We start from the raw sequence: 14,622 nt of genomic DNA on the forward strand, positions 1-14,622 counted from the left end.
GGGGCCTAGAAACGTAGAACAATCCCTAAGTTGTGCCACCCATGATGCGGAAGTACTGCAGTTCTCGATACGAATCAGCTTAAGCGCCTTGGAAAGACATTCGGCAGGTGCGAAAACTCAGTGGTAGTGCATAGAACCCTCGGCAGCAGAACGAAGTCGGCAGTGCTCACCATGATGTTGGAACTCGAGAGTAGTCCCTGAAACTAGAGTGTTTCCTCGCGGAGGGGGGCTAACCTTCGTGAACTTGACTAATGGGGGAAGAGCCCATGTATGTAAGCATGATGGTTCTGCTCTGATGTTGCCAGCTGCCAACCTATTTTGCCTCTGTATGTCTGGGGTTCCGATATCGTCTGTATTTCGTCAAAACCATCTGTCTATAGCTACTAGTACGGCTTCAGAGGCACGAGTCTCTACCATGAGCTGTTGACCTGGGATTAGGGCAGTTTATGGCTACGAATGAGGTCTTACGCCAAAAGAAACATCATGTCTTGTTGGAGTAGTGGTCGCGTGAGCTGTTTTTGGTGAAATGAGGGTGTACACACTACGGGAATGCATAATTTCCAGCATCATATCCGAAAGTAGATGAGACGTTTGGGGGGTTTTAATTGCTCTTTTCTATGCTTATCATCTTAAATAAGTTATCTTCACTAGGCATTTCTGAGAAGCATCTCGTGCCCATGTCTTGATCACCAACTCGCATACTTAAGCATAAAGGACAAGACATCTTACAAACAACTTGAATCTAATATGTATATACCCTGTAGGATTCAAGAGTTCTCTTCATCTCAGACACGCCGTTGTCTATTTCCCATTCGAAATACGAGAGGTGGTTCTCCCGTCCGAAGCTGTTCTGCGAGGCAGTATAGGGTAAGCGACTCGACCATATCACCATGTCATTGATCGCGAGCTGATGTCCAGACTCATGACGGTTTCACATGCTGCGTTTCGTCTTTATGGCGTCGTCGACCACGCATTTTCTCGGCCTTATTATCGGATCTCGCCATATGCGAGAGCTCTACCACGTTTCGTGGCTTGGGATCGCTTCAAACAGCTCTTGTTCGTCTGTAGTGTCACTATGAAAAACAACAAAGCAGGGAATTGGCCGATGGTGAAGATTGGGTCTCACAAGCAAAAAAGAAGACGAGTTACATTAGTATCTGTACCTACAACACCGTGGTCATGAGATAAAGCTTGTGATATCCGACTGGCAGGTCTCAAGAATGAGTCTTATGTAATCCATCATCTTTCACTCTCTCGTGTCTCCCTTGACCGCATGATCTCTCATTCACACCCGAAAACAACAGCGTCTTTTCTTAAAAAAAAACCAACATTTACTGTTTGACACGCGTTCTTTCTTGTCTCTATAGACAAACGTGTTCTTTTATCTTGCTACGGACACGGTTGCTCGTTGAAAAAAAAAGCGCAAAGATTAAGACACTTCAGCGCCGCTGGTTGGTACTTGGGCTCTATTAGCGACGTAGAGTGGTCGCCAGGCAGCGACCGCCTCTGCCCATAAAGACCAGCGACAACAACAACACTAGGAATCTGATCAAGAGAGAGAAGGAAGAAGAGGAGAAGAAGAAGCTCACGTCTCAAACGCGACACGAAAAGCGCAACCCTAACAACGAATATACACCATATCTCGCACATCCCAGCTACACTCACACACCCCGGAAAACCCCTCCCCCGCCATGTCGTCCTTCTTCGTCGAGCTCTGGGAGGGCATCTTTACGCCCGGCCCGACGCCCACCCTCCTCAAGGCCGCCAACGGCTCCTTCGCTGCCCTCCAGCTCGTCCTCCTCCTCCTCCTCGTCGCCACCTACAACATCCACTGCCTCGTCCTCTCCATCCTGTGCGCTGGCCTATGGTGGAGCGTTAACTGGTTCGCCGCCGAGCTGGCCGTCGCGCAGCGCGAGCAGCGCGAGAAGGAGGAGAGGGAGAAGCGCGAGGCCGCCCGGGACGACACCACCACCGACGACGAAGAAGAGACCGAGACCGAAGTTGAGAAGGCCTCCTCCGCCCCAGCCGCACCCGCCGCTGCCGTCCCGAGCAAGGCGCCGCCCGCCAAGGATCCCACGACTCTTGATGCCGCCGCGGCGGCGGGGCTGGAGCCCGTCGAGCCAAAGGGCGAGGTGACGCAGCGCGTCGCTGCTGGTGGTACTCATTCAAGCGTCAGCACCGAGGACGAGTGGGAGAAGGTGTCCGAGGCCGAGAACGAGAAGGACAAGTAGAAGACTGTGCTGCGCTGCGATGCGCGCATGCGCGTGTGGTGTGCGCGTTGGCAGCTCAGCTCGTCAACGCCATGACGACGATGGATATAACAGGAAGCGATCGGAGATGACGGACGGCGGTGCAAGAGGCGCGACAACGGTGTTGTTGGGGATACCCTTTGCGAGATCTGTCATTTCTGCCTTGTACATGAAACAGCGTGGACGTATTCATTCATATTACTACCCTCAGACTTAGAGGCCATCTCTGGCCGTATCTTGATATATGATTCTAAGCATCGCAGCACCTCTATAGACGTGCTCCATGTTCCCAGCCAGACTCCGGTCCTGCCGCGTCTAGTTGCCTAGAGTACATACCTGTTTTGCCTTCCCTACCTATGCGCCATTATACCCAAAGCAAGTATGACAATTCGAAACTCTAGATTGCTGATGCCATGTCTATGCAAGACAGTTCTCAGCCCTGCAAATACCCAAGCTATAGATCTTTCAGCTTCCGCGTTACATGCGCCGCGACCAAGCTGCTCATGGCGCCGATAAACAAGCAAACCGCAATCGCATTCGGTCCAGTGGGATCTGACGGTTCCTTTGAGTCTCCAGCCAGCTCAGGGCTCTTTCCCGGCTCCAGGATGGCAAACACGATGGTGGAGATGAAGGTTCCAACAAACTGCGGTAGCGTCGTGTAGATGTTGAGAATGCCAAAGTAGATACCCGACAGCTCGCCCGTCGATGCCGTCGGAGGCGAGTCGCCCGGCCCATGCTCTAGACGCAGAGGAGCCTCATCCGAGTCGAGTTCCGGCAGCTCGATATCGGGCTCGTCCGAGATGCGACGATATGTGCCGTCGGCACCGGCGCCACCGCTGAGTTTGTTGACCTCCACGCCGAGAAAGGCGGATGGTGCCCACATGGCGAGTGTCCACGGTCTGTAGGTTACTCATGAGTATGAAAGCATGGCACTTAAAGGGGATCTGTCACTCACATGCCGCAGAGGCACACCAGTGCCGTCGCGAATCGGAAGCTCGTCGCAAAGGGCGCCAAGGACATGGCGCCAGCAAACATCAAGTGTCCAATCATCCATGCAGTGAGTAAACTCGGCTTCACCTTGTTGAAGCGTGTCAAGAAGCCTGCGATGGCCTGGGGCGGCCGGTGAGTATACGAATTGTCTTCAGGCGACTGCACAAACATGGGCAGCACCCAAGCCCCGACAAAGGTGATGATGGAGTAGATGACGAGCGCAGTGCTACCAATACGCCCAATCGCTCCAAGAGTATCCTCAGACTTTCTCGCGTCGTCCGGCACATCGTAGCGGAAGTACGTCTCGCCTACCCATGTGGTACTGTAAAAGAGAAAGGGGAACCAGCCGATCCACGCCCAGAACTGGGCCCAGCAGATGGACTGGATTCGAGGGGGAAGGTTGAGTAGCGTCGAGTAGATTTGACGGAAGACCTTGAACCGTCCCTGATGCTGAGTAGGCTTGGATGAGATCAATACGCGCTCTGTGACGGCCCAGCATGTGAGAGCTGTTGAGCCTAGGATGGACACAGTCGAGATGACAGTGAGCTGCTTGAACTGCGTAGAGCCGAGCATGGTTCCAAATATTTGCACCAAGTCAACAGCTCCAGCACCATAGGCGATCATGTGGCCGATGGCAGACATGCGACTCGCTATAGGAGAAGGCGTTAGCTATGCATGCAAACTAAGTAGAGTTAAACCTACACCAAGCTGCGCCCGACTGTTGCTTATCCAATGGTAGAGTATCTACAACGAGACTCTTTGCGCATGACATGACTGAATCTGTTAGCAAGAAGGCACAAACATTGCGTATGTTGAGAATACCAACCAGCGTTGATAGCAAAGTCCACAACATAGATGGACAGAACAGCTAGCACTATTGTAGGACGTTTCGCCCCCTCCTCGTCTTTCACCACCCATCCCACAATCTCTCGTGTGAAGCCAAGGACGAGAAGGTTGATGGCGACAATTATAGAGCCAATGACCATGAGCGGTCGTCGACGACCCCATCTTGACTTGCTCTCGTCCGCAATGACTCCAACGACGGGCTGGACTATGAGGCCGGATAATGGGCCAGCAATCCAGACCAGAGAGGTGCTGCTCTTGCTAAGACCGAGATTAAGCAGATACGGCGTGCAATCTGTACGAGCGTTAACAATTGATAGTTAAGTTAGGAATTGTAGACCAACATGTCATTTCAACACCCCATGTGAAGCTGAAATAGGCGACACGAGTTAGCGACTTGGACTCTATAGGTGGTATCATGACAAAAAGACACGTACGTCACGCCAATGGTGATAAAGTTCAACAACACCATTCGCACCGCCTCGGTGTTGCCCTTGATCGAGGGCGTTCCCGACCAGCTCGCCATGTTGGCCGGGTTGTATCTTTCGCGCCCGTAATCTTCGCTGTCCCTGTCGAAGCTGTCTTCGCGATCGTTGCTCGTGTTGAATTGCCGGGGGGCACGGCCGTCATGGGCCTCGGCGCTGGAGGAAGAGGGTGTTTGTATCGGAGGAGAAGCTTCTCTGGAGGAGTGCGACACGTCAATGGACAAGACCGAGGCCGAAGGCGAAGGTGTTGCTGAAGGCGTGGCCACGAACGAGAATGACGACGATAGGGAGGACGAGCGAGCGGCAGATGCTGAAGGGACGGCGAGGTGCGTGCTGGATGGGGGCCGTCGAGGGTTCTGATTCTGTGGTTGCGACCGTGAGCGCTGGTTCTGTTGCTGTTGAGTTTGAGGCAGAGTCTGAGGTTCAGAGTTGCTACATTGCTGCTCGTCAAGTTGCTGATGATGCTGCTGTTGCTGCTCAGGCTGTTGCGGGTACTCCCCATGCCCCCCCTGCTCTTGCGGCGAGCTTGTCGCGGGCATTTCGTATTGTGTGGGTCATGGAACGGAAGCAAGAATAGACGGGTACCTTTTCTTACGTAGCTTGTACCAGGGTATAAATGAAGCGAGAGGAAGCTGAGGACAGAAAAAAAGGCTTGGCAGATGCTAGAGATAATGAATCCTTGGAGGAGAGGGTTAGATCTATTTCTGTTATAAGGAAGGTGCGGTCTGACTCCGCTGCAACTCTTACTGTACCTGATGTAATGTACCTGCCCCTTACTATTGTTTAAGGGAGGGTGGCTAGGAAGGTGGGATGGTTCTCGTTTCCCTTTTCGGTAGGCCCATCATCGGCTCCTGCCCGCCTGTAGTGGGCGGGCGGGAAGAGCCTCCGCCAAAGTCTGGGGTTTTAGTTCAGAGTCACATGTCAACAGTAACAAGGTCTGGGGCCAGAGTCCACTTGGTGTAGATCTTTGCTATTCTATGGATATAAGACCTATATCACGACTTGATAGACTGTCTCGACATTGGCAGGGTCCATTATATCGATTCTACAGTACATCCCACCCATGACTGTTGGAATATCCAATTTATTCAACCGCTGGGTAGTTGGCCTCACCCTGATCACTCTCCTTGTCACGCACAACACCGTGCCTCAAGCTTTTGATAATCATTTATTGTTCTGGTATCTCATTCCAAACTCGGCTCAGCACCCTTCTCCCTTGTCTCTTATGCATGCCCTTCCTACTTTAATATGAGCCTGTAATATTCATGGTGCAATGCTAGCAATGCGAGCCCTGCCCGCCAAGTTTTCTCCTTGTTCCTCCACCCGCAACATCCGAAATCTTACATACGCTGTTGGTATTTTCTTCTGAACGCCGAGCTCCCTTCCTCGTCTCCTAGTCCTCGACACATGGATACTTTCTTCCACCTCCTCTGATGTGATGTGACCCCTGCTGTACTTGTACTTCTCGCCATTCGAGGACATTAAAGGAGAGCCAAACCACAATACACAAGTCCAAACAAATGAGAGCTCCTGAATCAAACCGCACACGCAAACACAATAACGCAACTTCCAGAATAAACAAGGGTCAGTGTCTGATCCATGAAGCAAAGAACAAAAGGTGGTAAAGAAGATCAAGAAACCAAAAGGAAAGACGGGCTCTCATTGCTGAGCGCCTTTCCTCCTCGTTGCGTTCCAAATCGCATGTCCGTGGAATAAACGCCCATAGCCCCCTCTTTAGTCCTAGTACATAACCTCTTTGATGCATTACGTAGTTCAATAGTAAAGTCAAGTCATCGCTTGCTTGCTGATGCATGAGTTGCAGCTTTGCCGCCGCTAGAAATCGGCCAGCTTGGCAAAATGTTTCGACCAGATCCATCCGACCTGGTCACTGGGATCGTCCTGGTTCTTTGCCAACCAGAGCTCTCCTTTCTCCGCGATCACATCGAAAATCTGGAACAGGAGTTAGTCAATCCCCCTTGTTATCCCATGAGACGGTTTACTTACCTCGCCAGCCTGATAAACCAGGTATGGGTAACCAGCTTCATGCTTTGTCGTAGCAATGTTGAACTCAAATAACGATGCTGCTAGCCAGAGCACATTATATCCATCTGCTGTCGGTCCCCGTTCCCGTGATGATGCACGGGACGACCGGGCGCTGTCTTCCGGTCCATCGGCCATTGGCAATGCTGAGTGGAAGAGGCCAGAGAACCGCCGTCCTTCCTGCGGCTGGTTCTGAGAACTGTATGTGGTGTGCGAATCTCGGAGGTGGTGTGTATTTGAGTCGGAGCTCTGTCTTGGAAGACCACCAGAATCAAAGCTTCGTCCCGTGCTTGGTCTGGTCGAAGCAGCAAAGGACCGTGAGCTGCCTGGCATCTCTGGGGATAAGGGTGACGCAGTGCCTTGCTGGTGACTGCTGATACCAGCATAATAATCACGGTAGTAATACTGGTGTGGACTGGGGATGGTTCCCGCTCCAGCGCTGGTGGGCGACATGGTGTATGAGCCGCTGTGACGCTTGAGCACATCTGGAGGTGGGAGACCTGGTGCCTGTTCGCCATTGACGGAATGACCCCGGCCTCGCGAATCGTTCTCTGATGGGCGTGACCGTATCCTGAGGGACGATGCTTCATCCATGCTTCGTGTGGTTGATTGAGAGACTCTGCCACGATATGCAGGGTTGAGGATTCCAACATTGGCCACCTGCTCTTGTGCGTATGGGAAATCTCGATGGAATGTGGCAACAACCTCCTTGAGGTCTGGCATGTCAGGGCAGTCACCCAGCACCACCTTCATCTTCTCCTTCCAGATACCGTACCACTTCGCCTGGATATTGACAAAGTTGCCAAGACAAATGTTGCCGATCTTTTCTGTTAGGGCAGATAGTTTGGGAAGCTCTTTCTTGAGAGTGTCGTTCAGGGCCTCGTATTGCTCGACAAGCTCGTTGAGCTTCGAGTCGATGCTCTTGCCCGCACGCTTCAACTGCTCGTAACGCTCAAAGTCCACGCGGCGCTTTTGTCGCTTCTTCATGGCCAGTGATGGGTTGCCATATGCCTTGATAACATGTTCAAACGGCTCAATAACATGCTTTCGAACTTGTGACAGCTATGACTTGTCAGTATGACTTCATCGGGATGTCTTTCTTCACTTACATGTTCCTCAAGCGCAACCTTTTCCAAATCCTGTATCGAGATGTTGAATTGAACCCACTTGCTCTCCAGCTCGGGATAGTTTCCAGGCTGGAGTCTCATAACCAGCTCAATCGACGACAAATACTGGAGAAACTCGTGGACATAGGCTGAAACTTGTCTCGTGTAGAATTCGACATCCCGGAGCACGACCTGCAGTCGCAGATAATCGTCACCAAACTTCTCGTTGAGCTTGGCATAGTCGGCGTCCTCGGATTGGCGGCTGCCCGAACTCTGAAGTTTATCAACTCGTTTTCCGAATGCCCGCGCAAATCCAGCCTTGACATCAGACTCTTTCCGTTTCCTTCCCACGATTTGCCCGACCAGTTCAAAGTTCTTCTTGGTTTTGTTAATCTCGATAATGGCTGTTTCGAGAATATCTTTGGCCTCAAGAAGGCCTTCTCGGTCGGGGTGGTCCTGCGGCGTGTGCTGGAGAAGAGTCATGATGAGATTGGGGTATTTGGTAATGCGCTGCATTGGCTTGATGAGGAGGGAGTCCAAGTCCCATGCAGCTGTCAAGTCCTTGGCAACCTCATTACATTCGTTCAGCCACACCTTGACAGTGGGATCTTGCTGGATCTGAATGAGGCGCTTTGCCGCTCCGTCACTGTTCCTCAAGAAGCCCTCATGAGCCAGCTTCATCTTTTCCATATTGGCCTTGAAAACAGGGCCGAGCGCGACAGTCCGATCCTTGGCATCATCGATATCCGCGGGGTTCAAGTGACCAGGCTCCGACATGAATGAGCCCTCTCTGGAGAGATTTGAGCGCCGACCCTGCATTGCATAGACGGCTGAGACTGCTTCCTTGACTTGAGCAAAGAATGAAGTGTGGAACGAGATGATCTCATCCGTGTTGCGGAAAATGAGCTTCACAGTGTTGCCGTCGAGCTTGGGGCATGCTTCGGCCGTCCCCTTGTAGATTTCTTCGACGATATTCATATCCCGGACAAATACGGCCTCAGTGTCGACAAGTTCCTTGATTACGTTTCGACGTTGAATCAGCCGCTGCTTCTCCTTTCCTGTCGGCCCGTTCTTGTCCTGTGCCTCGGAGGCCCCGTCGCCATTGAGCGTCGCTGAGTCGGCAAAATATTGGTTCTGTGTCCCCAGGGAGGCTGTGTCCATTGACTGAGGAGTCATCATTGTTGGCATATAATCTTCCGAGCCACGTTCAGAGTTGATGAATGTGCTTCCGCTTTGTGACTGCTCATAAAACACACCAGAAGCCCTCTGAGAGTTGCACGCTGAGCCAGATGTCGAGGCAGGAATAGGTGGGGGTTCGTGATTCGGTGACGGAAAGTAGGAGAAGCTCTTGCTCGCCCTGTTGGAGAGATAAGGGACCGAGAATCCATCACCTGTATCGAGTTCCGGAAGCTGATGGCCTAGGTATGGCGATCGACTGGAGTCTATCGAGGGACGGACTTCAGGCTGAGTACTGTGCATCTCTAGGGGTCGGATTGTCGGCCCTCGATCTCTATGAATAGACATGGTTTCGAAAATTGTCACATGGCCATGGTCGCCAGTGTCGTCCTCATCATCAATGTCTGGGAAGGCTGGCGAGCGGGTTGCAGGAGACACCTCAGCACTATCGACCGTGTAGTCCGTCCATGCCGACTGTTGACTTGCTCGGTTAGGTGCAGACAGTGTCGGTACCATGAGATTCGTTGAAGACTCTGGGCGTTGATGCTCATAATGGGGGTATTCGTGATCGTCTGTGCCGTCAGCATCGAAAGATTCGCAGGTAGAAGCCCGATGAGAAGAAACCCGATCGTCAAATTGCGATTCCGACCTGCACTCTTCAGTTCTGTTGTGGTCATCCGTCTCCTCGGTGCAGGTATCGGTGATAGCGCCATCATCCTCATGGTGATAATGCACAGCACCCTCATCTGCCTCCGACTCTGTCTGACATTCTGATTCATAATCGTGCTCGATGCGAGGAAACGGCACCGTCTCTTCAGGCTCCTCGGCCGGCCGCGGGTCCTCGTAGGGTGGATGAGATGGCAAGACGGCAATGGTAGCCTCGAACAGTGACTGATGATCTGGTTGAGAGCGAACATCCTCCTCAAATACAGTGAACGCTCCCGGTATCACAGGCTCCTCAACCGCGCTGTGCCTCGGTGTCGTGTCATGGGAGTCCTGGATCGTATCGTGCGTGGTTCTCGGCTGTACCGGCGAATCGGGCTCATCGTGGAATGGGTACTGATACTCGACCTTTGGAGGTGTGACAGTCCTCTGTGCCTGTGGGCTTGGTGGTTTGACAATGGTGATTGGCACTTGAAGCGGAGACAGGACAGGCCTTGGCGGAGTCGTCTGTGGCTCGTTATCGAACTGGGTCGTTTCTGACGTTGCTGAATCTGCAGTTTGAGGTCGTACTACGGCATCGGCGATAGGGCTGGGGGCTGGGAAGCTGCCAGGGACGCCGAGTGTGGGTGAATCTGAGTCCCGGACCACAGACTCAGCAGGTGGTGTTGCTTCTGGGCTTGCAATTGTCAGTGAAGCTGGTGGTAATGCTGATGCAATGTCAACAGGACTCATAGTCGAGTCATTCATCGCTGGTGAAGGGTGATCCTCATGGGTATCCAGATGGGCCTGTCCGTGTGACACTCCAGGATCTATCACGTTCAAGGCATTTTGGACTTCTGTAGCTGTAGATAATTCTGGAGAACCAGGCTCTTGGATGACTGGTGGCTCCGGCATTGCATGGCTGTCTGGAATCGGCGGAACTGGCGGGATATCGGAGGTCGCTGGAGAGTCTACTGCATCTGGCTCTGGGGTCCGCGGTGATGTCCCCGTCGAGGCAGAAGCGGCGGCGGCAGCCTTTGCCTTTGCCTTTGCAGTAGCCTCCATATCCCTCCGCCTTCGTTCCGCTGCCTTCTGCCGTGCCTCGAGGGCCTGGCTCTCACGGATAGACTTAGTATACGCGAGTCGAATGTGTTCTCGCCGCTGTTCGAAATCGATCGGGCCGACAGATATCTTTCGCCGTCGAGGGGATGGCTCGGCAATCTTGGACGGCGGGAAGGAAGGGGGAGCCGGGGACCTAGCCCTCTCTACTGCCCTCATTCGTGAGCTTGCCGTGGTGGCCACGGAGACAGGTTGTCGGGGTCGAGAACTCCTCAGGGGAGGAGAGAGCTTCGGTGGGGGAGCAATTATATTGGCCTGGAGCCGATTATTACTTGTTGGTGTGACGAGAGACCGAGGTGCCGCTTTTCGAGTGACGCCGCCCTGGGTGGGCGTCTTGGCTCTCGAAGTCGGTGTTTTCGCTCGGCTTGTTGGAGTACCTGCCCTTGATATTCGGCCATTAACCGTTGGTGGCCTTTTGAAAGTAGAGGGGGAGTTGGAGCGTGTCGATGAGGGCGTCGTATCGCTTGGACTGCTGAGTTTTCTCACTGAGCGCGGTAGCTTGGACGCAGATCCACCTCCGCCGGCGGTATTAGAGGCGGTGCCTTTTCGAGAAGGCGTCTTGCGGGAGGGGGTAGGGCCCGATTGAGATTTGGGAATATCGCTCTGTGACCGCGTGTGGCCTTTGTGAGCGGGATCCTGTGCGGGCTGGCCGTCAACACCGTCGCCGTTGAGGCTACGATACCAGGTGCTTGGGGACGAGGGCTCGGCGACATCTGGTGGGTCAGATAGGCTTCTCTGGTGGCTCCAGGGATGGTGCAGGCTGGATTCAGACGTCCTCCGTGGGCGGACGCCCTCAATGCCATAACCAGCAGTCAAGAGGTTGCGCTGCTCGGGGAGGATCTCGCCGAACAGCAGGCCTTGAGAACGAGAAGGTGTGGGGGAAGCAGAAGTTGGTTGAGGTGGGGATTTTGGTGCTAGGTTGGTCATGGATTTGGAGGCATTTGGGTTTCCACTAACGGCGCTTCGTGGTTTGCCTATACGACTCGCAAACGATTGGGAATTATTCGAGACCTGATCCTCGGCAACAAACCTGGACCTCTGAGAACGAGCCGACGAGGAGGATGCAGACGGACTATTTGACGTGCCGGAGCCGTCACGCAATGTCGAGTAAGACGTTGCACCGTTTCGCGGCTGTGTACTGGGGCCGCCGACATCCCGCCTAGTCTTAGCTGCAGCACCCGTATGCGCCGGGGCACGGGGGATTGAAGAAGGTGCAGCACCGTTCTGGTCGAACCGCTTCTTGAGGTCCCTCACGCTGGGGTGAGATGCAGTGGGCTTGTAGCCCGGGAGGGCGGGCCTGTTGTCGACGGGATTTGAGGCGGAACGCAGGTTGGTTCTGGTTGGGGAGAGAACGGGGTGCTTGGGGGTAGAGCCGTCACCGTTGGAGCGCAACGACGGGCGCGGGGTGGAGGCGGCCATGGGAAGTGTCTCGGGGTGGTTCTGGAGGGGGATTGCCCGGTAGCTCTTGTAAAAGTCGTCGGGATTTACGGGGGTGAAGGCATGATGGGCGTTTGCGGAGGTCGGGTCGAGGACGTCGTCGGCGTACGGCGCGGGAGGGTGGGAGTAGGCGCCGTGATAGTCGAGATGGGATGCAGGGGCGGCTGCGAGAGCAGGATCGAGGAGGTGATGCTCTGGGTGCTGATGATGGCGGAGCTCAGGGTCGTGAGGCAGCTGGCCCTGGAGGTAGGCCTGGGCTTGAGCGTCAGCGTCGCGGACGAGCCGGCGTTCGTGGTCGAGGTCGAGGTCGCGGGAGCGATGGAGTCGGTGTCGTTGGGGATGGCGATGTAGGTCTTGGTGAGGCTCGAAATTGGGATTTCCAAGGCCCGAGTCGACGTCTTGGAGGTCCGGCTGGAGGCCCGCGTGGAGGGCCATATCCATGTCGTGGTCCATGGTGGCCTGAGCATCGGTCAGGCTCGTCGAGCGGAGCGACTGGTCGGGGGACTAGAGACCCATGCAGCGAGCATCGATGCGTTGGCGTTTGGACGTTGTTGGTGTGCGGGCGGGCGTTGGTGTGAGGCGTACTCTCGATAGGCGTGGGTGCATGTAGGTAAGGTTAGGTGTAGGTACTGTACCGTAGGCAGCGTTGTGTAGGTCGGCGGGCGGGCAGCGAGTGCGGTAGACCTGGCGACTGAGAGAATTGTAAATGGGCCTGGAGGGCGCAAGACGACCAGGGGGTGAGAGAGCGTCACCGGCTCTGGCAGACTCTCACAGGTTCACAACTGTGGGAGCCATCCACGGACGACAATGAGTGAGCAGGAGCAGGAGCAGGAGCAGTAATGACGGGATGGGGCCTGTCCACACCGTCCCAGGGACTCTAGGGGAGGGATGAAAATGGGAGTGGACACTCTCAGTGGAGGCAGCTGCTGGAGTCGGCCGTTCCAACTCGTCATCCGCAGGCCAGCTTTTGCCAGAGGCTTGGGGGCCCAGGGCGATGACGGGGATGCTGGCACTTGAGCTGCAATGCAGCGCAGCTTTGAGTGAGCAGGTCCGTGATGAATGGGCACGAGCTGCTGGAGGCGCAGATGAGAAATTGCCAGTATTCCGAGGGCACAGGGCAGGGCAGCACAGGGCAAGGTCGTATGAGGCTCGAGAATGTGTGGTTCTCAAGGGGAGGATCCTCGACTGGACGGGAATGCTTCACAAGGAGGGAACAGGAGCAGCAGATATGAACAACAACGACGGCAAACGACGGCAAATGGCACTAGAAGCGAGCTCCGGTGTAGGGAAGGAGAGAGAGAGATGGGAGAGAGGGCGATATCTCGAGACGTACAGAAAAGTACGGAGTGAGTTGAGGTCCGGCCAGGGTGAATACAAGCGTCGCGCGATAATCTAAGGTAGAGACCGCGGCGGCCTCACAGGGCTCGAAAGGTACAAGCCAACGGCACCTTCCTTTGGTCTTGGTGGAGCTCCCGCCGAGTTTCCATTCTCTCCAGTGGACGACCAAAGCCAACGGTTGGAGCAAACGCCGGCGGAGCTTTCACTGGATTGGTTACTCCGACTCTTTTTCCCTTCATCCCAGGACTCTCACCACCACAAGGCCCGGTAGTGCAGTGCAGTACTTGCAGACCCTGGGCCACAGAGCTCCAGGCCAGGTACCGGCAAGCTCCCCGCCCTGCATTCTGATGCAGCGGGTGGGTTGCAGTGGATCGTTAGTGGACGGCCTGCCTGTGGTACCTAGGACTGGACAGACTGCCACGGCCAGAGGATGACGGCTGGCCTGTCTGTGGAGGCCCACAACAGCACAGTAGACTTTCATGGGTGTAGGTGGCCCAGCGCGAGACCAAGACAATGGGAACCAACAACTGACACCTCATCGAGGCTTAGAAACTCAGGGCGGGCTTCCATGGATTGGACCCAAGGCTTCTGTGCATCTGTAATGTGCATTAGGTACTGTACATTACCTACTGCAATGTGATGTTGGCTGTGAAGGAGCCGGGCCCCTACCACTCGTGCAGAGTCGGCAATCAATCCATCCATCCATTCTTCATGGATGCCAATGGATCCATGGATGGAGATGGGAGGGAGGGACACGAAATGCCGATACATACAGATGCGCTCGGCCTGAATGAATGTTTTACACCCCATCTCATTACAGCCCGTGGTACAGTGCACCACGTAACTGAGCACTGGATCCCGATCTCCTCGCTCGTCGGGATAATATTTAGTGTCTCTCTCGAGTCTCCCCATTGTGCTGTGTGGCTGGGGGGGCCCTCCAAAGGGTTTCCAATGGATGTTTATTAGCGGATGAAGATGCGACATTGGTCTTAAACACTGCATTGGCCGGCGAGAGCAGCAGACTCGCGAGAACCAAGCAATGGATCGAGGTCGTCGGTCTCTGTCTCCCCTTGACAAGCCTCAGGGGTTTGCAGCGATCCAATCCATTTCCACCCTTCACGGTAGCGACCTCGTCTCGCGGCCACGAACCGTTTCGTGTGGCAGCCGATCCGTCAGCCTCAATTCCATCCGCTTGGC

General features: G+C 54.5%; 3 protein-coding genes across 3 annotated transcripts; 1 reads left to right on the plus strand and 2 right to left on the minus strand.

The window, feature by feature from the left end:
• Positions 1–1,691: 1,691 nt before the first annotated feature.
• Positions 1,692–2,231, plus strand: LRP88_08169 (ER protein Pkr1-domain-containing protein; the record flags this gene model as incomplete). The annotated part of the gene is made up of 1 exon (XM_083244678.1): positions 1,692–2,231. One exon carries the CDS (start codon positions 1,692–1,694, stop codon positions 2,229–2,231), a length of 540 nt encoding a protein of 179 aa, XP_083099172.1.
• A 472-nt stretch (positions 2,232–2,703) lies between these two features.
• On the minus strand, positions 2,704–5,106 carry LRP88_08170 (major facilitator superfamily domain-containing protein; the record flags this gene model as incomplete). The annotated part of the gene is made up of 6 exons (XM_083244679.1): positions 2,704–3,148; positions 3,205–3,889; positions 3,942–4,013; positions 4,066–4,377; positions 4,427–4,452; positions 4,520–5,106. 6 exons carry the CDS (start codon positions 5,104–5,106, stop codon positions 2,704–2,706), a joined length of 2,127 nt encoding a protein of 708 aa, XP_083099173.1.
• A 1,294-nt stretch (positions 5,107–6,400) lies between these two features.
• LRP88_08171 (uncharacterized protein) lies at positions 6,401–12,540 on the minus strand (the record flags this gene model as incomplete). The annotated part of the gene is made up of 3 exons (XM_083244680.1): positions 6,401–6,517; positions 6,572–7,669; positions 7,717–12,540. 3 exons carry the CDS (start codon positions 12,538–12,540, stop codon positions 6,401–6,403), a joined length of 6,039 nt encoding a protein of 2,012 aa, XP_083099174.1.
• Positions 12,541–14,622: the final 2,082 nt, after the last annotated feature.

Source organism: Fusarium phalaenopsidis (assembly GCF_050370095.1).
Source record: "Fusarium phalaenopsidis strain FUZ10S chromosome Unknown contig_32302, whole genome shotgun sequence".
Lineage (NCBI taxonomy): Eukaryota > Fungi > Ascomycota > Sordariomycetes > Hypocreales > Nectriaceae > Fusarium > Fusarium phalaenopsidis.